General features: G+C 37.8%; 2 protein-coding genes across 2 annotated transcripts; both read left to right on the forward strand.

Annotated features, from left to right (window-relative positions):
* Nucleotides 1-1,180: 1,180 nt before the first annotated feature.
* LOC148298722 (protein dcd1B-like) lies at nt 1,181-1,675 on the forward strand. Its single transcript, XM_088276688.1, has one exon. The coding sequence runs from the start codon at nt 1,181-1,183 to the stop codon at nt 1,673-1,675; it is 495 nt and encodes a 164-aa protein (XP_088132814.1).
* A 1,082-nt stretch (nt 1,676-2,757) lies between these two features.
* On the forward strand, nt 2,758-3,663 carry LOC148298723 (protein Rae1-like). The gene has a single exon (XM_088276689.1). The coding sequence runs from the start codon at nt 2,758-2,760 to the stop codon at nt 3,661-3,663; it is 906 nt and encodes a 301-aa protein (XP_088132815.1).
* The last annotated feature ends 19,753 nt before the right edge of the window (nt 3,664-23,416 follow it).

Consider the following 23,416-nt stretch of genomic DNA (forward strand, 5'->3'; position numbering starts at 1 on the left):
TCCCAACCCCAACCCAACCCCAACCCCAACCCCAACCCCAACCCCAACCCCAACCCCAACCCGCGACCTATGAGTCCATAAATCATTCTGATATTATAAATTCTCATCATAGAGTGTAATATATCCCAACCCCAACCCCAACCCCAACCCCAACCCCAACCCCAACCCCAACCCCAACCCCAACCCCAAAATGATTGGCATTATTAATATTTAAAATTCGAGTGTATAATATTTAATATCTGTCAATAGAAATTGTAATTTAAAATAGGCAGTGTACAGATATATAACAAACATACATATGTATTTATATTTGGATTTATTTGTATATGTTTAGAGTGCATACGTAAATAGTTATGTAGGAATATTGACTGACATAATAAATACATGAGATTGTTAGTTTTGTTGAGTTTGTTACTCGCAATTTCCTTGAGTTCGACTCCGGGAGACGGTATTCCAGGGTGTACAGGGAATGAATCTCCATTCCCGCTAATTGATTCCGAGCCGACACTTGCCAAGGAAGTTGCAAATGGCCGAAAATACACTTATGGTAGCATCTTTCTTTTATGTAGATTATGATGGCAGGAAATTTTACGTAGTCTCTGTTAAGGGTACTGCTTTCTAGATGGGAGAAGCCTATGGAACTTTGTTGAAAGATGAGCTCAAAGTCATGGTCAAGGATTTCTTCGGGTGGGCTGCAGGCTTTGTGGCGAATAACGTGACTGAGATCGGCATGCTCCCTAAATGGATGCGACATCAGGTTGGCTAGACAGCAGTTTCACTTGCCAAAAGACTTTTGGATTTGAACTATGTGATCACCAAAAAGTATACTCCCCAAAGATGGGAGGATGAAATGAAAGGAATCGCCAAAGGATCAGGCATCCCCGTTAAAACATGGCGAAGGATAAACCTAATTCCTTAACTCCTTAAAGCTTCATGCAGTGTCGGAGGATGGTGGGGCCCAGCCACTGAATCTGGACAGCTAATTCAACTTAGAGCTCTAGATTGGGAAGAACACGCTCAAATTTCTAAATTCCCAACAATCACAGTGTACCACCCGACTGAATAGGGATCAGTGCCATTTGCCAATATTGCCTGGGCTGGATTCATCGGCAGCTTGACCGGATACTCCTCAGCAAGAATCGGAGTCTCTGAAAGGCTACGAGGTGGAGCACCTGACACAATGACTAGATTCGGCAAACCCTGGACCTATGCCTTGAGAGATGTGCTACAATTCTCGAAGACCATCGATGATGCTCTCGACAACTTGAACACAACCGACCGAACTTGTTCAGTCTATTTGGGAATCGGATCCAGTGTTAACAACACTTACAGACTGATTGAATACTCAGAGACCCAATTCAATGTCTATAATGACAAGAACTGGCATAACGATGCTAACCATCCCCGAGCTGAAGGCATGATCTGGAAAGCCTATATTGATGAGAAGCCCTGCTTCAAAAACCACTTCGAGCCCAACTATGGAAAGATTACCCCTGAACTTATTTACAGACAAGTTGCCCCGAGATCCGAAACTGGTGACTCTCAGATTATTGTCATGGACTTCTCCAACGATGTGATCTATGCTAACTATCCAAACCCAGTTACCTCTCAGCCAGGGTTCCAGAGGCCGACCATCAAGATTAATCTGGCCCCAAGATTCGCTGAATGGAAATGATCATCGTTCTAAATAACCAAACATTGTTTATACTATCAATCGCATATTACATAATTATCTAGTGTATCATATTACAGATTATATTGCAGATTGTTGATTGCATATTGTAGATTGTAGACAAATATTCTAGTTACTCTTGATGATTACTCGGAGTGATCGAGTTACATATTGATAGCATATCATTTGTTTATTTAATTAATTATTTGTTCATTCACCAAGGCATTCATATATGCATTTATACGGCCTTATCATATTTCAGCAATCCAAGCATCCCGCATCTAGGACTGATCTTGCGATAATACAGCATACTTCGATATGAAAACACAATACTTTGATCATAATAATGAACATGTATTCAATCAAGACACACTCTTCAAGCACAATTAGATCATTATAATTGTATATTTTTGGCCATCAGCTTAGGCTTTTAGCCCATAGGCGGTTCTTTCATGAACTTAATTTAGAATTTTAGTTGAGTGGGTTCTGCAGACTTGTCTGACTCGCTTTAGATTTGACTTATAGGATGGGTATTATTCTTTTAGTATGGATTTTGTTTTGGAGGCATTGGGATGGTTGTTCGAAGTGACTATTTTAGTCCCTAGGGAGAATCAGGTATAATGGCGCTTGCTATAATTTTCGGTTTATACTCGCTCATGTAGATATTATCATATTTAGCACTACGAAATGAAATGATACTAAAAGCATTCTCGGTGCAATGCTGATATTAGTTAAAAGCTAATTATTTTATTCTCTCCTAAAAGTATAGCATTCCCTTGCATATTATAGGCTGGTTGCGGCTATGAGTTTCCATTTGGAATTAGTGTTTGGAATGATTTCGGGAACTACTTAGAGAACTATTTCGGAAATTATAAAATTAGGGATGAGGAATGAGGGATGAGGGAACAACTTAGGAAAAAAAAAATCTCATGTTTAATGGTCTCTTTAAACATTTGAATGCCTCTAAAAGCTATTGCTCGAGTTTAACCCATTGAGTCTCTTCCGCATTAGAGAATAAACTATCACATTATAAATTATGCATTGTAAAGAGCTGCTTTGAGAATTATATAAAATAGTGCAAATCAATGTTTTCGAACAACTCCTTCACGCCGTCGAAGAGCAATACACCCATCGCCAATAATGCGCCGCTCGGCCTAGGCAACAATGGGCAATTGGGGAACAAGCCGAACATTCAGGATGACTATAGTAAGGACATAAAATTGAGCGAACAATTTGCATTGCAGGACAGCATATCTGCCATCAGATGGCTCACACCTGGCCAAGGGATGCCTCCCCCAATTTTTGCTGGGGTCGGGTGGGATAAGACCTTGAGAATCTTCGAAGTCACCCAGAATCAGATGGGAGCAACCATCCTCCAAAAATCAATCGCCAATTTGCCTGCATCGGCAACCTGTCTGGCATGGAACCAGGATAACTCCGCAATTTATGTGGGATGCATCGACGGGGTCATCAGATCCGTCGACACCAACACAATGAACATTTCTGATATTGGCAAGCATACCGAGGCAATCAGCTCGATCCATTTTGCCCCTGAGCAGAACGTCCTGATTTCCACTGCTTATGAGAATAATGTGAACTTCTGGCAGGGCAGCCCCAATCCGGTGATGTCTATTTCAGTCGAAAGCAAGATATTTGTCTCGGATTATAACAACAAAGTACTAGCTGGCGCCACTTCAAACGACCAGATATTCTTTATGGATATGATGATGCTTGGCAATGGCAGTAAGACTATCATCGACTCCCTCGATCTCGGGAAGTACTCCCAAATCCAGTCCATTTGCTTAGATAAAAAAGCCGAAACCATTGGGCTGACGACAGTCGATGGCAGGACTAATATTTCCTCCATCGCCAGGACAAATGCTCAATTCAAAACTCACTCAATCATTACCTTCAAATCAAATAAGGTGGAAGAATCGGGAAATACAATCCTATACCCAACCAATGCTTCTTGCTTCAACCCTGTCCTCTAATGCTGGTTTCTGACTTGTGGGAGTGACGGCTCGATGAGCTTCTGGGATTACAAGGCGAGGAATAAAATCCGATCATTTGCCTTCAATGCACCAGTTTGTGATGCTGAGGTTTCTCCTGCTGGCAATATGATTGCATATGCATTGGGAAATGACTGGCATATTGGAGATGAAGGAATTGGTAAGTGGCAAAATGCATTGGCTGTTCATTTAGTCGCTCAAGACGAACAAAAATTTAATGGACCACCTCAAAAGAAGTGATATTAAAGGTTAATAGATCCGATTTATTTAATATTATTAACACTATATATTACTCTAATAACACTCTAATCACACTCTTATAACACTCTCATCACATTATCCATATCCATATTAAAGTATGCATACACTTGTCACAATAGATAGTACTGCATTATGAATTGAACTTCTGCATGGTCTAACAATTCGTGCTGACGACTGAATATGACAAATGATGACATCTACTCGCAATAGCCCGTGATGTTAGTTTACTTATTATATGATATTGACAGCTGAAATACATTAACGGAATCAGTTTTGTTTATCTTTAGTTATTACTCTTCCCTTTAATTACTGTCGATCCTTTTTTTGTTGGCTGCTTTCAATATCCTTCTCCTATTGTCCTGATTTTATCCATTTTTCGACCTTGCCAAATACTCCCACCACCACACAAGTATACAGAAACCCAAATATAATGCATGCTTCCCGTCCATACATACTGATCAGCGATAAATGGATGGCACTGTTATTGCCTAAATTCACAGAACTGGCCATCATTGTCACGTACATTCCTGCGAACTTAGAATCCGTGACTTTATTGACTAAGATGCTCGTGAAGAAGAACTGAGTGTTCGAGGCCAATGACAGTAAGAATAGCCCTGTGATTGCAGGAAATTGGTCGGTCACGTTGAATGCAAACAGAAAGAACATAATTAAAAGCCGAAGGACCAACATAATCCTTATTCTTTTATGCGCCAGATTTTCATCCCCAAAGTATTTCGACACTAAGTGCGTCACAAATAAAGTTGGTATGATCAGGAAATTGTTGACGGAAGTGAGCATTTATTTGGTGATGTGTTTATTTTTGGTCAACTCTACGCCATAGCTGCAACCAAAGTAGTGCAGACCATGAGCAATGACTAAATTGGCCAGAGCTTGACGGCATAAGCGGAATTCCGGGCGAATGAAATGCCTGTAATGCTGAATGACTTCCCAAATTGTGTGGGATACTCCCTTTTATTATTCCTTTGTTACAGACTACTTGTAGAACAAATGAATGGCGATTGCTGAAAGCATTGTTAATATGGATAATGCGATAATAAACTGACGGACACTTATTAAGGATTCATGATATCCGAGCATCTATGCGAAATTCTTGGAAGTTAATTGGAAGAAGAGTAGGTTGCCAATGACCCCTCCTGTTAATTGATAGGCCAATTGCAAGTAGCTTGCCAGTTAAGAATTTCTCAGCTCCTTCATTGCCAGACCATCGGCGCAAATATCCTCAAGGGATATGAAGAATATGATGAATAGGAATATAAAGGCCAGCTTCGTCTGATTTGTCACTTCCGAGGCGTAGTGCGATGCCAATAACTGCAATAGACTGGCAAAGAGCAAACTGATGATCAGCCAGGTTTTTCTCCTCCCATACTTTTCAGATGTGTATTTCTAAATGAGGGGGGCTAAGCAATAGATGGTTTGTACCTGAGATAAACTTGAAGCTGAATGGAATCGAGGCGAGTGAAAAATATCCTAAAATTGTGTAAGATGGAGTTTAATTGTAAGTGAGAGTGATTGTGCCTGGCATCGTCAAGTAGATGCCTTGAATAAAGTATAGGTAGCCAATGAAGAATTTCATTGAAAACTTAACGGACTCAGCTTTGAGGGGTTTCTCTCCGAGCATCGTGCTATTCAACTCGACTCGCCGCTAATTATAAATATGCAGAATAATCCAATATATTTATGACTGAAATCAATAGGCATTACAATACTCCATACTACTAAACAATGCTAAACAAAACTAATTGAATGCTCGTTTGTATTGTTGTTGGTTCGTTTTCAATCATTTCTTCATATTAAGCTCGAACATTTTGTCTTCGTTGCCAATATCCATCAGCTACCTTCCGAAGTTCCTTTAGTCCATCACTTATTTTTCGCTTGCTTCTCTTAGTTCGAAGTACTATCTTTTCATTTTTCCCATTTCCCCGCGGAGTCTGTTGACTTCGAACTCGACTGTCCCCATTTCTTCATGAGCATCTTCCAGCTACTTTTTCATTCGCTTCATTTGTCCACTCTTTTACTTCAGTGCTTCCTTGTACTTTATCAGCTGGGAGTGTATTTATGAGCCAGGCTGTCTCGCGAGTATGTTCTTGAGTTCTAAGAACAGCTTTTATTTGTCCCTGATTAAATTCTCCTTTTCTTCAACTTCCTCAGTTTTGGCAATCAGCCGCCTAATGATATAAAATAGGAATACCTTTGCAGAGTCTGTATCTTTAAGATTCTTTCATAGTTCTCTTGGTCAGTGGCTTCTAATTTCCTCCAGCGATGCACATTCATGGGGTTCTTCAGCTAGTCTTACAGCGCCTTCACCTTGGCCTGGTGGTTGAGCAGCTCCTTCTCTTTATAGCTAATTTCCGATTTGATTTCATCAATGCACCGTATCTTGTCATCGATGGATAAGAATTAATTGCGAAGCATTGCCAGCTTTATTTTATACTCGTTGAATTATTTTTGTCTCTATTTGAAATAGATTTGGCCTTTGGTCAGGTTGGAATTCGAGAGCTTTATTTTTTCATAGAGTTGCGCGAGTTATTGGTTTCTCTTGATAAGCTGGGTTCCTAAGATATCTCTCTCGTTTCGCACCATGTCATAATCCTTTTGTTGCTTGGCTTTTTGATTTTTGGCCTATTGAATAATCTTCTTTAAATGCCCAATATGGTTCTATTGGTTCTTAATAACTTCCTCTGTGGATTTTATTTTCTGCTGTGCCCGATTGTTATCTGCCTCAATTTTGATGTTCTCCCCTTCAACTTTCTTAAATTATTTGTCCAACTCGACAAGCTATTGGTCTTTGCTCTTAATTTAGTCCCGAAGCTGATCCACAGAATATGTCATCCTTTTATACTTCTTGTTGAGTTAGTTTATTTACTCTTTCGATTTAATGAAATCCTTTGAGTAGAGGTTTCGATCACTTCGCACGGCCTCATATAAATTCTGTTGATGCTTGCATTTCTTCTACACTTCTTGGTTTTACTTCTGTAGGTTTTGAATTTGAGTGTTTTTGATTTTCAGTTCTTCTAAGGTTTGGTAGTACTTGGAATGTGCATATGAAGCCTCGATTCCGTACTTTTCTTGCTCTCGCTTTATTTGCTAAAGAATCATATCCAGTTTTTATTTCTCTTCTTGATAAGATGCAACTTCATTCGTCAATTTCTTCAGTTTATTGTACTCCTCCATATTCTCTTCGAACAGCACATGCTACTTATTGGATGTGATCTTCTGCAGTTTATCCTTTTACATCTTCTCTGACAGCAAATTCTTCAGCAGATTTTTGTTTTTGTCACGGGCTACTTTCAGCTTCTCGAGGGCTTCTTGTTCAATGCTCTTCGATTCCAATAAACTGTTCTTTTTATTTACTGCATTTGCATTTTATTGCTTCGCCTCATTAAGCTTCGAGTTTGCATATTCCAGTTCTTCATGAACTGCTAATTTTTGTTAATTTAAGTCAGCGACTGTTTTGTCCAAAGCTAATTTTTATTATTTACGGATTTACAATTGATTTACTAACTTTTATCTTTATTAGGTTTTTCTTTACAGCTCTTTTATTCGTTGCTATCTTTATTTATTTAGTCTGACCTTTCCTCTTTGGTTTTCTTATTTGTTCTTTTTTTAGGCTTTGAGTTGTTATGCGGTCTGTGCAATTTCTGCGTCCAGGATTTTAATATCGCCTTATATTTTTTATCTTTCTAGCTTAATCACATCTTTGAGCTACTTAGCAGCTGTTAGTTCCTACTTTTTACGTTAGTCGTTTCTCTTTTATCTTTAATTTCTGATTTAAATTTCCTTAATAATTTCCCGGAGGACGCTAATTTTATCCATGATTTTGCCTTGCTTTTAATTGATTTGATTGATTTACTAAATTGAGTATTGCTGCTGGTTCTGCAGCGATGACAGCTTGGTTGTGAGCTATTCACGGACCTTGACCTGTTCTTCAAACTTCTTTTTCAGTTCGTTTTCTTCGTTTTCATGACGAATCTCTATTTCCTCGAGGGTCTTAATTTCTTACTTTTCATAGATGTTGAGTTGCATCTTATGGGTCCGTATGATATCCCGAATGTCGTTTTCCTTCTTCTTGAGATCTTCAGTTTAGTTGGATATTTTCTAGAGGTATTTCTTGATTGTGTCTCCTCTTTGCTGTTCCTCCTCTTCGATTTTCATTGAGTTTTGGATCCTGGCAATATATATTTCGATCTATCCTTTGTTAATTTTGCATTGCTTTATGTGGTTCTCTTCGGATTCGAGATGTTCAGTCAAATTGTTATAGAGCATCTGAGTAATGTTTAGGTATGTCATACTTGGATTCTGTTTTTTAGGCCTTCGAGTTAGGGATCGATTAGGATCTTCAAAACTTCGTAATATTGTTGTTCGACCTCCCAACCCCAACCCCAACCCCAACCCCAACCCCAACCCCAACCCCAACCCCAACCCCAACCCCATTATTTCATGAATCTGTAGGAATGCACTACGTATTCAATTTAAATGATAAGCTTTTACAATTAGTGGAAGTTATATATTTTAATTCAAGGCAGCGAATAATTTCATAGATTTTATACAACTGAATGAAAGTGAAGTATCATTGTATCATTGATCGCTACTTTAACAAATGTAGCAACTCTAATGATTATTCATGTTTATTCGGCAGTTGATTGTTCTAAATGAAGCATGAAGAAGAACATTCGTAGTTGATAGGATCAAACTAAGCAAATAGATGCATACAATGTAGCGGACAATCAGCGCCAGCATATGAAGTAAGCAAAATTTCAGATGTTATCAAAGTCAAAGCTAATGCAAGGATATAATTTGCGAGAAATGCTAAAATAATACAGTCATAATAACTAAGTGCTTATGCTAGTTCAGATATTAATTGTGTATATATATGCATATTAATTCCATATTTGCGCCTAAGAATTTATTACAGACGACATCAGGCAATTCATGATGAAGACTCAAATCCAAATCAGAAAATAAACCAAATCCTAAGCCAATAAAAAAAACATGCAATCGGCACACCGGCAAAGAATACTGCAATAGTATAGGAAATCAATGCTCAATACTCGGTAGCCATATATACTGGCGGAACTCGCTCACATCAAAGAAACTCTCATAGCAATACTGTTCGATGACAGTCTCTTTCAATAACACAAACATTTGATATCAGGATACATAAACTATGTACAATAGGCAGTGATATTTTGGAAATAGTCAGAGCAAGCAGAGCTAACATAGTCAATAGAGTGTCCATATAAGGCTATCTATCATTAAATAGACAGCATTTTAGTGAAGCTCGCTCCGATTGTCTATGAGGCTTTGATTGGCTGCCAATAGTCCCCCACATTTGGCAGCACATTCAGCAATAGTAAGCCTTAAATTTAAATGCTCTGCTATATGACCTAATTCGATTCGATTGTGATACCCGTGACAGATGAGTTTGTAAATTGGTTGCTGGATCATTTGGCGAGCATGTAGAAAGAGCGGGTGCATTGCTCACTAAATATTGTTGCCAACTTGCTCGCCCATCATAGTTTCAGGGGAGAATTCCGGAAGAAATTACTAAAGAATGGCTATATTTTATGCATTGTGCACATGATGGGTATCAACAGCCAAGATAATATAAAGAACAGCAATGACATTAACGAGCAGATTGGGATTGTTACGAAGTTTATGTCTGACCCAGTTTTATGCTTCATCACCGAAATTTTAACAATAACACTAATAACGCAACCATTTCCAAGCCTTGTTCATTCTTCCAAAATCTGTGAGGCTCTTCACTTACTAATAAAGTGCAACGAACAAAGCAGATGGCTTTTCTCTAAATACTTATCGTAAATTGAGCAAAATAATGGGAGTTTTGATCACGAGCATATCTAACTGCTGATGGATAAGTTCATGACTTTTATGTGTTGTTAAAATTATGGACTTGAGGACGATACTTTGAATTTCATATACTTTTGTGTGGGGGCAGGCAAATGCTCACATTAAAAGAGAGTTGGCTTATTTCTGAAGAAAATGGTATATAGACAAATGAATTTGATTGAAAATAATGCAATATATTTCAGCCATTCTCTCAGCACGCATGATGCTCATAACGCGGATGAGGTTTGTCTTTCTCGCAAGCAACTCTAGACTCTCACCAATCTCACTACAGTCCTATGCGCATATCTCGAAGCCGAAGCAATCAATTATTGCCCATTGCTGATGTAACTCAATTTATTTCTTTTCCGAATTTTGAAAGAGAAGACTATTAGCACTTATGGTGATGAAAAACTGAATGAAAATTGTCTCGGACTGTTCATTATGTGCCTTGCTCAATTCGAGCACACATAGTATTAGTCTCTTGAATAAATTATAGAGGAGAATCATAATTGGATACTCGTGCTCGAGGCGATCGTAATAATGATAGAGAACGAGCTGCATGCACAGGAGGCTCATAGGGGAGTTATTAAGATGGGGCTGGAGAGCATTTCTGCGATTCTGGGAATATAGAATAAAATTGGAAGAAAGAGAAAATAGGGATAGTTCAGTGCATTGCAATGGATGCTGTCGAACAAGGTGGGGCTCTCGATATAGAAAGTGTATTAGAGACAATGCAATAGCGGTGGTGGGGACCAAGACGAAATGAAGATATGCGAAGTAATTCTGGAGCATCTGGAAGCCAGATAATATTTGCTATGATATTTTCGGGCCAATATTATATAGCTAGGATGCTGACAGATATATTAAATAGGATGATGGTAGATGTAAAATAAAATCAGATAATTGATCGAGTATATCGAATTAACTGATCCGGATAATTAGGTGCATCCATCTATTTACTCAAGTCGACTCAAGCATAGATAAGATTAATGAATGTTACCCAAAAATAAAAGACAACTCGCAGAAAAGAATCGAGGAGAATATGAGAGTCAATCAGTTTACCCAGCAAGGAAGCAAGCAGTGAAGAGCAGATCCAAAATATTTCAAAAGATAAAGCTAAGTTCAGTCTTTGCTCAAACAAGATTGTTACGAGTAACTTCGAGTAGTTCCGGCTGACTATTTCGAAATGCTGCACGAGCTTATGCTCGTTTAGTTTATTCTGATGGTAGAGTTACTTGCTATCGATTAAGGATGCCACCTCCAGGATTGTTAGTCCTATGCTGAATATTTACGAATTATGAGAATCAGTAGGGACGGTAATTGAGATGCGGCTGTTATTGAGTTGCAGCTATTCAGGGATAGAAGAACTCATCGTTGAGTCCTTACTTCCCGAAATTTATGTATTCTTGATAGTCTGGCCATGAAAGCTGCGATATTATGCTAATTTCGCCATCCTCATCCACGAGGATGTTGAAGGGCCTCACATCCCCTATTCGAAACCCCAATGTTTACAGTTTCCTCCCTGCTGTGATGAGTCTGGTCAGCAGGAGCCATATCTATGTTTACTTGACCGAATTATACATAAGGCGCGTTTAAATTTGGCAATCGATTTAATGTCATAGAATCGCCAATCTCAAATAGCAGCTCGAATCTGTTTTAGCCATAATTATAAAATGCTCTCAGCCAAAATTGCTCTCTTCAGCTTCAACTGTCTGGCTGCCCCTCCCCTAGCGTACTACTTTGCTAGGTCCAAGGTCTAGTCCCTGGGTGTGCTGGCGGGGGTCTGCTACAGGACAATAATCAAAACTCCTCCTTTTCAAAACATCGCCGTCCAGCCATTTCCGGAGACAATCCTCCAGGCCGTTGAGGCCTATGCAGAGGAGTAAAAAAAAAAAGGCAGCGAAAACTAGCTCAATGGTGATGCCTTGATACACATGCGGGCCATGTTCACCAAGGGAATCGTGCTGGACTAAGAAGTATTTGCCCAGCGACGAATAAGTCAAGGAAAAGTCGATAAAAAATTTGGCTTCAACCCAAGTTTTACGGTCACCCAAAAGATCTTTCGATTCATAGGCAACCTCGGAGATGATCAAGCCATGATGTTGGGAGCCTATGGAATCTCGAAGACCGTCTCAGGAGTTCTCTTTTCCATGCTGTCAAGGTACATAAACGACTACCGATGCCTGCAGTAAAGGGGAAAGCTGTAGCCCCAATCTCCTCTTTTAGAAGCTCTAAAGAGCACGGGCCCTTCCCCAATAGACCCAATAGATAAAACGGACCCTCCCCCAATGCTATTTTACTATTCGATTAATGCCCTAGATGATGAAAAATAGATTGTCAAAAAGCTGATAAAGCAATGCTCAGAGGAGCTGAGGAAGAAGTTTTAACATGTCCAAGCTGTTAATGATTACATAGAAAGGGAAATTCTTTAAATCCCAATAGGTGAAAGAAATTATCATCAAAAAGTTGAAAAGTTAAAAAAAAGAAAAGAAGAATACAGTCTGTCACTTGAAACAGTTCGTTCGATGATCACAACATACTATGATTTAAAAGGTATCAAAGTCTACCTGTTCGTTGACCAGATCAACAAGGTAGCCTCAGTCTATCGAGACTACAACAATATTCGGGAACTCCAAAAATTAGCCAATCAAGACGACAAAGAATACCTTGCCGTACTCAGGAAGAGAGCTAATACAATCGAATAATCATTTGATGCTACTACGCGGAACTATAAACTTGTGAGATAGATGTCGAGAATGGCTGTAAAAACAATATTCAACAGCTCTCGAGATATCGAGCAGGACCTGCTGCATCAGCGACGAGACTAAAAATACGACCTTGGATTCGATAATCACTAGAATATTCCGAAGTTTACGATTAACTTCCAGGAGTAAATTCTAACCGAAAATGTGTCCACAGAGATGCTGTGGGTAGCCATGGGCTAAATCAAGAAAAGGTTTCCATAAGACTTCGAGGCGATGGAGTCTTTTAAAACCAATGAACAGGCCATCATTCAGCAGTTTATTGTAGCCAGGCGAGAAGAACAGTAGCAAGTTAGCTTCCATCTTTCCCCATACTTTCGTTATCTCGCCATCCGGATTGCTCTCGACTCAGAGAAATTTCGGAAGATCCACAAATAGTTTCAATAGTAATAACACACAAAATAAAGATTCACAGAGAGCAAAATTGCCGCCTTCTTTCCTAAATTCATTGAGCTGGTTGAAGAGGTCGCTGAGTAAAAGATAATAAAACAGATAGAGAAGTACACGAGCAAACGACTGACTCATGATCAACAAAATTAGTGCCAATAACTGCTTATTCTCGCTATTGACAAGGCACGTGAGTTGATGATCGAAGGAAAAGAAAATGCTGATAGCTTTGTAATCTACCCAGGAAAAGAAATGTTTAGAAATGTGACTGGTACTTTTGACCATCTTAAAACAGACGTGGTGACTATAGTGGGAATCTCGGGCGAAGATAAAAGTGCATTAAAGTCTATTACGTCAATCAGAATTGAGTTAAGCCCCAAAGAATGCTTAAGGCTGTTTCAACGAGTCTGCAGCTTTGACTATGCCATAAAATATCTCAATCTAATGCAAAAATAGCAAAAAAATACAGAACTACCTATGGGAATTATTGGGGGCCACATCGAAAATCTCCTCATTAAATGCTGCAAATAGGAGATCTAACTCAGCATTCGTCGCTTCGGAACTGAAGAGACAATTGTTTTTAGTCCGAAAATGTATCATGAAAATGGCAAGAATTCGCCTCTGTACTTCCTGCATATGATCGATAGGATTCCTCGGAGAGACAACTTCGAAAAATTGATCTAAAAGTTGGCAAATGATCCCAGTGATGAAATCATAGATCAGCAGTTTCTGGCTCTGCCTTTGAAGAAACCTGATTGGTTAATATACCAAGATCCTAAATCAAGCGAGCGCGACTTCACAATAAGCCAAATTAGCCCATCGATCGATGTTTTGTTGATCAAGAAAACAGATAAAGGGTAGATTGAAATTGACAGTTTCGACTTTACAGTCACTGCATCAAAAACGAATATCACTGATAGGTGTACAAAGGCCAAAAATAAAATCGATGCAAGGCTTACCCCGAGTTCGTAATTCTAACAAAACTCCTACCAACAAAAGTTTCTGCACCGTTTCACTCATCACGTTTGGTGCCCAAATCAATCAACTGGAGCCCAGCAGGCATAAGCTAGAGGAAAACTTTAGATAGTTCAAGAAAACATTTTATCAGTGGAGCCTCAAACCAATCTAAAGGATGGGTCTAAGAAGAGCACCCTCAGTGATGATCTGAGCACAATGCTTAAACAGTTGTAAGAATCCATGAAAAGGCCGATAAAAAAATGATGATCGGATATATCGTTAAATTAGAATATCACAAAACTTCTCCTGCTGTTGGTTGAGAAAATGTTCGGGGTGCTTTGAATCCAATTTATTTCTCATCATCAAATCACCTTGTAGTGTTTGTGTAAAATTACAGCCATTATCAAACAGGCTTTTCGGGATATATCTTTCTATCTCTATAAAAATCTATTATATCGAATTAGTTTAAAGCTAAAACAATTCTAATATTAGTCTTTATCGATGTTTTGCAAGTCGTTTTACTCCTTTGTCCCTTTACTTTACCCTGACAAAATATAAAACTATGAAATTTACTTGAACAGTCTATTGATCATCTTCGAAGACAATGAATACGAAGAGAGTCGATATATCCAACGATCTTTTATATTAATTATCATCGAAATTAAACCCGAATAGTATCTCAGTTTCGAGTGAAGGCAGAGTCCTGAATGTCCTCATTTAGTCCAAATCGATGAATGTGAACTTCATCGGGCAGTTCACTATCCCCAACTTAACTCTTCGGAATAATATGCATACCCTTCGTTTTAGAGGAAGGGAACGCAGGCGAAATACAAAAATTGGTTTGCAGATAAGACCAGACTCAGATGAAGTGATACTGAGGATAGGAGGGAGTTATATAAAGTCACTGACTCTTCCCTGTGAAGAAATTATAAACCTCACGCAGACTATATAACTAAACTGATTTTTGCATACTTTAATATTGACTTTACACTCAAAATGAAGACCTCATCCAATTCTATTAATTCACTCATCTATTAATTTACTCACATTTATTTGATCAGATGGCTACTTTATACTCAATCACTTCATGGAAGCGCTTATTAAATACCTTAATGCTTCCAATTCCATGCCACCTGTCGCAATTTTAGCAGAAGCGCCATAAAAAGCAGATGCAAAACTTTATGATACTGTCTTTAATTGCCTCAAATGATCCATTCTTTATTCCTTTTTGGATATCCTTCACCAATTGGGTTTTGACTGCATCGCAGTTTGGCAGTGTCGCACTTATATGAATTCCAATCGGTTTATGAATCGGCAAACTTTCCATTGGCATTATTGATTCAGATAGTCGTTTGATCTTCAAAGAGATACTTTTGGGTCTGTGATTGTAAAAGACACAACACACATTTTGGGTTCTCCGAAAATGCGAATGCCTTCAATTTTCTTTAATTATTTTGTGCATTTCTATGTGGTTTCAATGATACGCTTTGCTTTCTATTTGAACCCTTTATTGGAATCTGAGTGAATGAATGCCAAACTGCAGCCACTGCAAACCCAGATTTGGACCCAGGAATGGTCGGGGTTTCATAGAGTCCTCCGACCCAATAAGTATTTACATAGTATTGAGCATGCCTGAGTTCTTCCGTTTTGTAGAAAATAGTGCTGACTCTTTTGGGGCGAGTCCGAATTTATGGTGATCTAGAGAAATTGAAGTGACCCCTTCTTGATCGAGTGAATACATTTGCTTGAAGCGTTCATCGAAGAGACCGATAAATCCCTAAACATCCATCGATATGCAATCCGACATTTCGTTTCTTGGCTATCTTGGCTAGTTTGTCGATGGGGTCGATGATGCCATGTGGGAAGTTAGGAGCATCACCCATAATTAAAATTGTATTCTTATCGACCAAGGACTCTAAATGTTTCACATCGACTTCGAACTTCTCGTTCAATCTTGCTTTTCTCGCTTCGACGTTCAGATAGAAGCATCCTTTATCACTGGCAGTATGCATGATCACTGGAACAACACTAGGTTTAGATATATCATTCATTACATATTGGGCTTCGTTCTGTTGCTGGAATATTTCTTATGGGCGAAGATTGTTAAGATGAGACTTTCTGATCCGCCTGCTGTCGTGGTCCCGTAGAATTTAGAGCCTTTTTTGTTCAGTAGATCGGCAGTCATGTTGAGCAGCTCGTTCTACATTTGATGCAGTTCTTTGAATGAGGAGTTATGATACATGTAGGGTGCAGCAAAAGTGCTCATTGCAAACATATGTATGATACATGTAGGGTGCAGCAAAAGTGCTCATTGCAAACATATGTATGATACATGTAGGGTGCAGCAAAAGTGCTCATTGCAAACATATGTATGATACATGTAGGGTGCAGCAAAAGTGCTCATTGCAAACATATGTATGATACATGTAGGGTGCAGCAAAAGTGCTCATTGCAAACATATGTATGATACATGTAGGGTGCAGCAAAAGTGCTCATTGCAAACATATGTATGATACATGTAGGGTGCAGCAAAAGTGCTCATTGCAAACATATGTTCCTTCTCATGAGAGTAAAAAGCTCCAGATATCTTTACAGTGCTCATAGCTTCTCTTAATTTTACTTCCAATTGCGAATTCGTTTAGTAATCTAGAAGTAGTCGTAGTTCGAGTAGTAGGGACACTGTTAGTTTTCTATTATTTTGATGGATATTACTGTTAATGTTAATCGTTTTCCTTATTTGTGTCATTATTGATCTATTTATTAGTATTATTTCTCTGTTTATTTTATTTGTTTAGCTTTGAGTAATCTGGAAACAGTATATATTTCAATCGTTTCTTTTCATGGATTGGGCAATGTTGTGAAATTCGATGTATTATATTCTTTCGATTGTTATTGTTATTGTTTGGGGGTTTATTATTTTTTATATTTTGATATACATAAACAAACTACTTCGTCTACTTTTGATTGACGATTAAACCATAAATCTCTGTGACACTATACTTCTCCTTCAGCAAATAATAAGGCAAAACTCCAGCAAGTCTTCGCATTGATTGTTGATACTTTTTCACTTGCTTTTGGTGTCGACTATTCGCATTTGCTGTTGTTGTTTGTGGGATCGTGTAAATTTAAAGATATTTGGGGTTCGTGTATATTTATAAAAATGGCATCATTGTTTAGTACTGTGTTTCATTCTAAATGTTGTACTCAAAGAACTCAATGACCCATTAGATCGGGACATTTTCAGGGCATTCTCATGGTCTTCCATTTCGCTTAATCTCTTAAAGTACAAATCAAGCAGCTCCTACGGATGATCAGTGCGATAGGACAAAGGCAGCAATACAGAGAATGTTCGCAATTTTGTGAAATTTATGTAAATTTGATGAGCATGCGGGCGTAAATCAGGGATCAATAAGCATATAGGTAAGTGTACCGATAGTAAAGAATGTAAAAGCTGCTATAGTTCGAGAGAAAGTTCGTCATTGGGTTTGAAGATGCGAGGGTATGTGAGTTACTTCGAGAAGTATATGAACTAACTAATGGTTGACTGTTTATGCATGAAGGTTATGATATTTCTGAGATCGGATACGATTAGCTCTGCAATAATCCTGACTTTTTCGGTTGAGTAGCAGTTTCTGAGAAGTCTTGAACATCCTGAAAAGTATAAAATTAGCAAGTTTTATTTTTTATGCTGAAAATGCGCCTTCAAACGAATTAATCATTTTGTCTTTATCTGTCACATTCTTCAAAATGGTTTAACCCTTCAATTTCTCATAAGTATCATAAATGGAGCTGAAATGAAACATATCAATAATCAAACCAGCCAAAGAATACAGTTTATAATTGGCCTAAGGTGTCATGAAAGTAAACTATGTGAACTGTTCGTATATGAAATTGAGCAGATGTCTCCCAATGACTTAAGCCTTCTCGATGTCTACGCTACATGGAGCCGTAAATCATTGACTTTAGCATCGGCAGAAAACTTACTAATTTGCAGAAATTTTCAATAATATTCTAAGCGATATTCTCCACTTAGTCCAAGGAAAACCCAACCAAGAACTAAACCTCCCGTTTTTAAGTGCAATCCTCGATTCGTTCAACTTCCAATTATTCACCAGTTTGCTGGTTAACTTCGTGGGCTCATGCAAAGAAATATACTTGATTGGCAACCCAAAGCTGCATTAAAAATATTTGGATATTATCCAAAAAATGAAGGAACTCTATCTTGGCTTCATGGGTGGTACTACTGACTATCTTCAATTCCCTTACACTTAAATCTCTCATAAAGCTCTCTGACAATTTTTCATCTTAGACTATGGCCAATCTGGTCGTCAACCTCGCATCTGAAAAAATGCCTTTAATAATTACACTAGAAAAGTAGGAAACAACAGATAACTTTGTCATTGTCTAAAGGAAATGTAGCCAGCTCGAATATTTCTCCGCAATTTTTGCATATTTGGATGACTATTTCATGAAATCTCCATCCGCATATTTATAGCTTCCATAAGTTTATCCGACAGACTCATCTTCGTCAGATCCTTAACCCTCAAACTGAAGCATCACAATCCTTCCTCAGAATAGGCCAAAAAGAACTATACTTAGATTTTAGACACATGCACAAGCTACTATAAGCTGTCTGTAAACTTCAACTGGTACACAAAACAAGTAAAGAATCTATTGCCTAAGCGACAGTGAAGTATAATTTGCTTTCCAATGTGAAATCTCTCACATTTAATGGGCTCGGCAATTGTTCCAAGATTTGTTGAATTACCGTAATTCGAAAAGATGGAAACAATGATCAAGAATGTCAACAATGGCGAAACATCCCTTCTGCATAAAATCATTCCATACTTAAAAATGCGCAATCGATCTCGAATACGATGAGACACTCATATACTCCATAAGCGATAAAGATTGCTTCACACTACTGTAGGAGATGCAAGCAAGTATCCTCCTAATCCAAAATTTTGACATTTTCAACTTATTGACAGAATAATAAATAAAGCTGGAACTACCTGCATACTTGCCTACGTTTCTAGAACATAAAGGTCCAAGAAGCGAAAGGAAGCGAAATATACTTCGCAATTGTCCAGAAGATCATACTGATATGGCTGCCAGCTAGATCATCAGTTGCTGACCCGTTCAGGAAGAGATATAATAAATTTTTCAAGTATCACAATATGACAAACGAGTATCTTCTGATTACATATTGTATTATCAATTTTGTGGCTGAGCATGAGAGTGATTCCAGTTTCCATGAAGACATAAACTCGAAAATTCAGTTTTTTTGTTAGGCTCCAGACAGTATAGTCGATCAGCAGCTTACTTTATAAAATGCATAGGATATTCTTTCGAGGATACTCAGTATATTCGGCCCTGAAACGTATGAGAGTATTTTTATGGCGCTATGCGATATGTTTGTTTTTATTTTGGAGAGAAAACCCAGTTTGAAGAGTGCTTTCATTGAGGTACGCGCTAGATTTCATTTCAATGAAGGAGCAGCCACAATAAAAAAGCAGGGACTGATCACATTGCTGAACTTATTAAAGAATAACAATCACACAAAAAACAACATTGCACTACAATCAGAATTATTGAATAATTTTCATAATTTGTGATCAAATTGACAATCGAAACTTCATGCAAATTTCTGAACTTCCTTGAATCTGAGTATCTGATTAAGCTGACTCTTTCAGAATCTTAACAAAAGCGTAAACAAATCCTCACAGGCCTTCAATAACATTGGACAATCACACCAAACAATAATACTCTCTGCATTATGAGTGCAATAATGGCTTATGCAATCCTTATTCTAAATGCCAAAGCTTATGACCCCATCTCAGCAAAAGAAAAATAAATATTTAGGATCTTTTAGGATAAATTCAAGAAGAATGAAGGATGGGATGAAAATTGGAAGATATCATTGAAAAGTATGTTTCCAGATCATTTGCTGACATTGGTCAATGATTAATGGGTGGCAATTGTTAAACACGGCAATAAAAATAGTGTGTAAAGTAAGAATAAGGAAGATTTGGCCTATATGGCATCGATCCATAAGAAGAGATTACTAAAGTTGTGAGCGGAGAATTGTATACTATTGTTCAAGAACAATAAATTATTGATAATTTGATGATGTAATCACAGACATAGCAAATTATACCAACGGAATCGCGTTTTTAAAAGGTAAACAACAAAAATTGCCAACATAACAAATTATCGAAAATTCGCCAATGTAATCACAGACATAACCAATTCTAGGCAATTTGTCAACTGAATCACAAACGTAGCAAACTCTGCCTATGTAATCGAAAATCTAACAAATCCTACCAATGTAATCGCAAATTATCGGCAATGAATCAACTTAATCACTTACATAACAAATCCCACAAATGTAATCACAAATCCAATAAAAACAATAATCATAAATTCCCTTATAATCCTAAAAACAATCAAACAGCCCATCCATCTAACAATCACAATCACAACCTATCAAATAGTAAGAAGAAGCCCCATATCTCGAAGTTATATTTGGCTTTGAAAATAATATCAAATAGATATTCGTACTAGCTCCCAACAACCCATTTAAAGCTTGACCTCCTAACTGCAGATGCAGATTTTGTTCGTACCTGGTGCACTTAGTTGGTACTAAAATATGGTACGATGTAAGACTGCATATATTTCGATCAAGGCATCCATTAGTGCATTCAACGTCATGGAACAGAACCTCAGCTTTACACTAAAATTATAAAAAAAACCAAAAACCAAATAAAATATCAGAGCTTCAAAAAGATTATTAATTATTAGTTGCCCATTCTACAGAGTTGTGCTTAAGAGATCACCAACAGCATTAAATAACCGTCCCCAGAACTTATTTGCCAACTAATTTCAATAAATAACCGCTATCCGTCTCAGAAAGTGGATAAATATCTAATCAAGAAGTTAAACATGTTCAATGCTTTGATCCCTGTAAACTCCTGACGAAAGGATCGCAATTGAAATAAAGAAGAAAAAGAAATAAAATTCGCATATATTCAGACATGTTGTGGTTGTTCCTTACGCGAAGGATGGTCGAATACTTTGCCAGAAACTTCTCTACGAAGCAATGAACTACTACGAATTCCCTAAATCTCTTATTCTCTATGAAGACATTCCAACAGTCCTGAACAACGAAGAATAACCAATCATCGAAGTGAAACCATACTACGAAGATCAGTCTACTTTCATAAAAAGAGTTCTGAACAACACAGTTGCCCGCCCGTATCCTCCGAACAAACTCCTTAAAGTTTAATTAATCACAACAAATGAACTAATTTATCCCCGAAACTTATGATCAGTTTTTCAATTCCAAAAGAAACACTTTCGTCATTTTAATAAAGGTCGATGAGTCAGCCTAGACTGAAACACTCATGCTTTACAAACTATAAAGTAACTTTTAAGAAATAAATCGATGTTGATTAAATCCTGAGTGGCTTAGACTATCATTAGGAGGAAGGAATACATTATAATATTATATTCGACTATGCAGATGATTTGCAACTACATTAGTAGCAGTGCAGCAATGAACAATCGAAATAATAAAAGCTACACAGAAAGCATAAGTAACCAGAAACAAAGAAGTGTCAGAAATCTATCAGTCGCATGCTCAAACCAAAATAACAAACTCATCAAAACAGCAACTAAAAATGATAGCAAAAGCATAAACACATTTTCATTAAAGAAATCGTCCGCTGATCAAAAAAATAATTATAAAAATTCAGATTGCCATTACCAATCGGAAAAGAAACGAGAAACTAAGCCCCTAATTTATAGGTAAACTGATGCCAAGCATAATCAGCAGCAAAGATTAATATAAAGTCAAAAAGTAATATAGAAAGGTAATGAATACCGACAATCTGCACAATATTAAAAATAGCCATCACGACTTTACTATTTTCGGAGCAAAGGATGTCCATCTTGCGAATACATATGATACAAATCTTTAAGGCAATAAAAGAAAGCAAAGCAAACAGTCTCAATTCAAATTGAATAGTAATAATAAATAAAATATCAGCCAAAGTGCCAGCAGAAACCACAGGGTGAACCATAAAGAGTAAAGTAACAATATCTATCAAAGTAACGATAAAAACACATTTCGAACGAACAACATCATATCTCTCGCATCATCATAAGAATCCTATGGCTCTGAAAATGCCGATGCACTCACAAATCTATACAATAACCACAACTATAATGCTGTTGAAGCAAAGAATATCAGCAATAACACAAATTTCAACAGCCAAAAGAGATTTGAGTATACAAGCAACAATAGCAGTATCCAAAACCTCACTCTAAAGCAAACCAATAAGCAATATTCTTATAACAAAGAAGTAGTCTTCGAAAATCTACTCAAGCAAACTCAACAAAAACTAACATAACACAAAAGACTATAAATAGCCAATAAATCGAATACTCAGCACAAATCGAACTGCTTCAGAGCCAACACTAAAACTAAATCAGGGACATTAAACAGCAGCTATCACCGATTCTAAACAAATATAAACATAAAAACAAATAAATGAAAAAGTAGAATCAATGCCTTGCAATCATGTCGAGTTCCTTCATTTAAATATCAAGGATGCTAATATAAATAAACAGTTACTTTTGGACTATTTCTTCAGGCAGGTCGCTGTTTGCCACGGTAAGTTTATCTTCGTATGTTTCATAGATCGATTCAACTCCAAACTTCTTCTTCAAGCATTTCACAATTTCTTTCTTCTTTTCAGAGAGTAGCTTGTTGCTGCTGTTGTTGTAATTGATATCCAATTGGGAAAGGTCGAGGCGACAGAAGAGCATCTTCAAGTTTTATGGAGGGGAATTTGGAAGTTGTTCATTCCTGCTTTCAATGCCATTTTCCTGTTGTTAAAGTCATAAAAGTATCTTTCCAGCTCGATCTCATCCGCCACTACTCCCGTTTCGTAGAGGGTCTGAATCAGCTCAGGTATTGATTTGCTGCCGGTCTCAGAGTTCAGCACGAGCATCCCCAAAAATAAGGCAGTGAACATAGCTTGTTTATATTTGAAAAAGTTCTCGGGGATGCTGACGTGAATATAGATTATTCCTCCAAAGAGTGCCTTAGTTGCTGTTATTTTGACAGCAGCCTGCATCACTGTGGCAATATCTCCTGACCATTCGTGGAGTCCTTCATAGCATGCCTTTGGCAGTCCAGGATAAGCTCCTCATCGATATGATTTCCATTGAGGAAGATATTCGAGTTTTCAAAGGTCTTGCTGATGACGAGAGTGATTCCATTGTCTAATGCCATTTATAGGGAAATCTACCCGTTATTCATGATTTCAGCAATTCCCTTGGTGATGACATAATGGGTGGGGCAGTAACCTACATTAATTATAATGAACCTCCATAGAGTTTGCTGAAAGTCTGTTTCAGTTTGCCAAAGAGCGAGGAATGCCGACTGCAAAGTTCCTCTTCGATGTCCGGGAAGATCTCGCTGAGTTAGCCGGTGA

Source organism: Brachycentrus maculatus, unplaced genomic scaffold, assembly GCF_059751285.1.
Source record: "Brachycentrus maculatus isolate JH-2025_06_01 unplaced genomic scaffold, ASM5975128v1 h1tg001685l, whole genome shotgun sequence".
NCBI classification, from domain to species: Eukaryota; Metazoa; Arthropoda; class Insecta; order Trichoptera; family Brachycentridae; genus Brachycentrus; species Brachycentrus maculatus.

Bases quoted from the DNA above. Each gene is read 5' to 3' on its own strand.
- LOC148298722 (XM_088276688.1), top strand. From the start codon at position 1,181: ATGACTAGATTCGGCAAACCCTGGACCTATGCCTTGAGAGATGTGCTA.
- LOC148298723 (XM_088276689.1), top strand. From the start codon at position 2,758: ATGTTTTCGAACAACTCCTTCACGCCGTCGAAGAGCAATACACCCATC.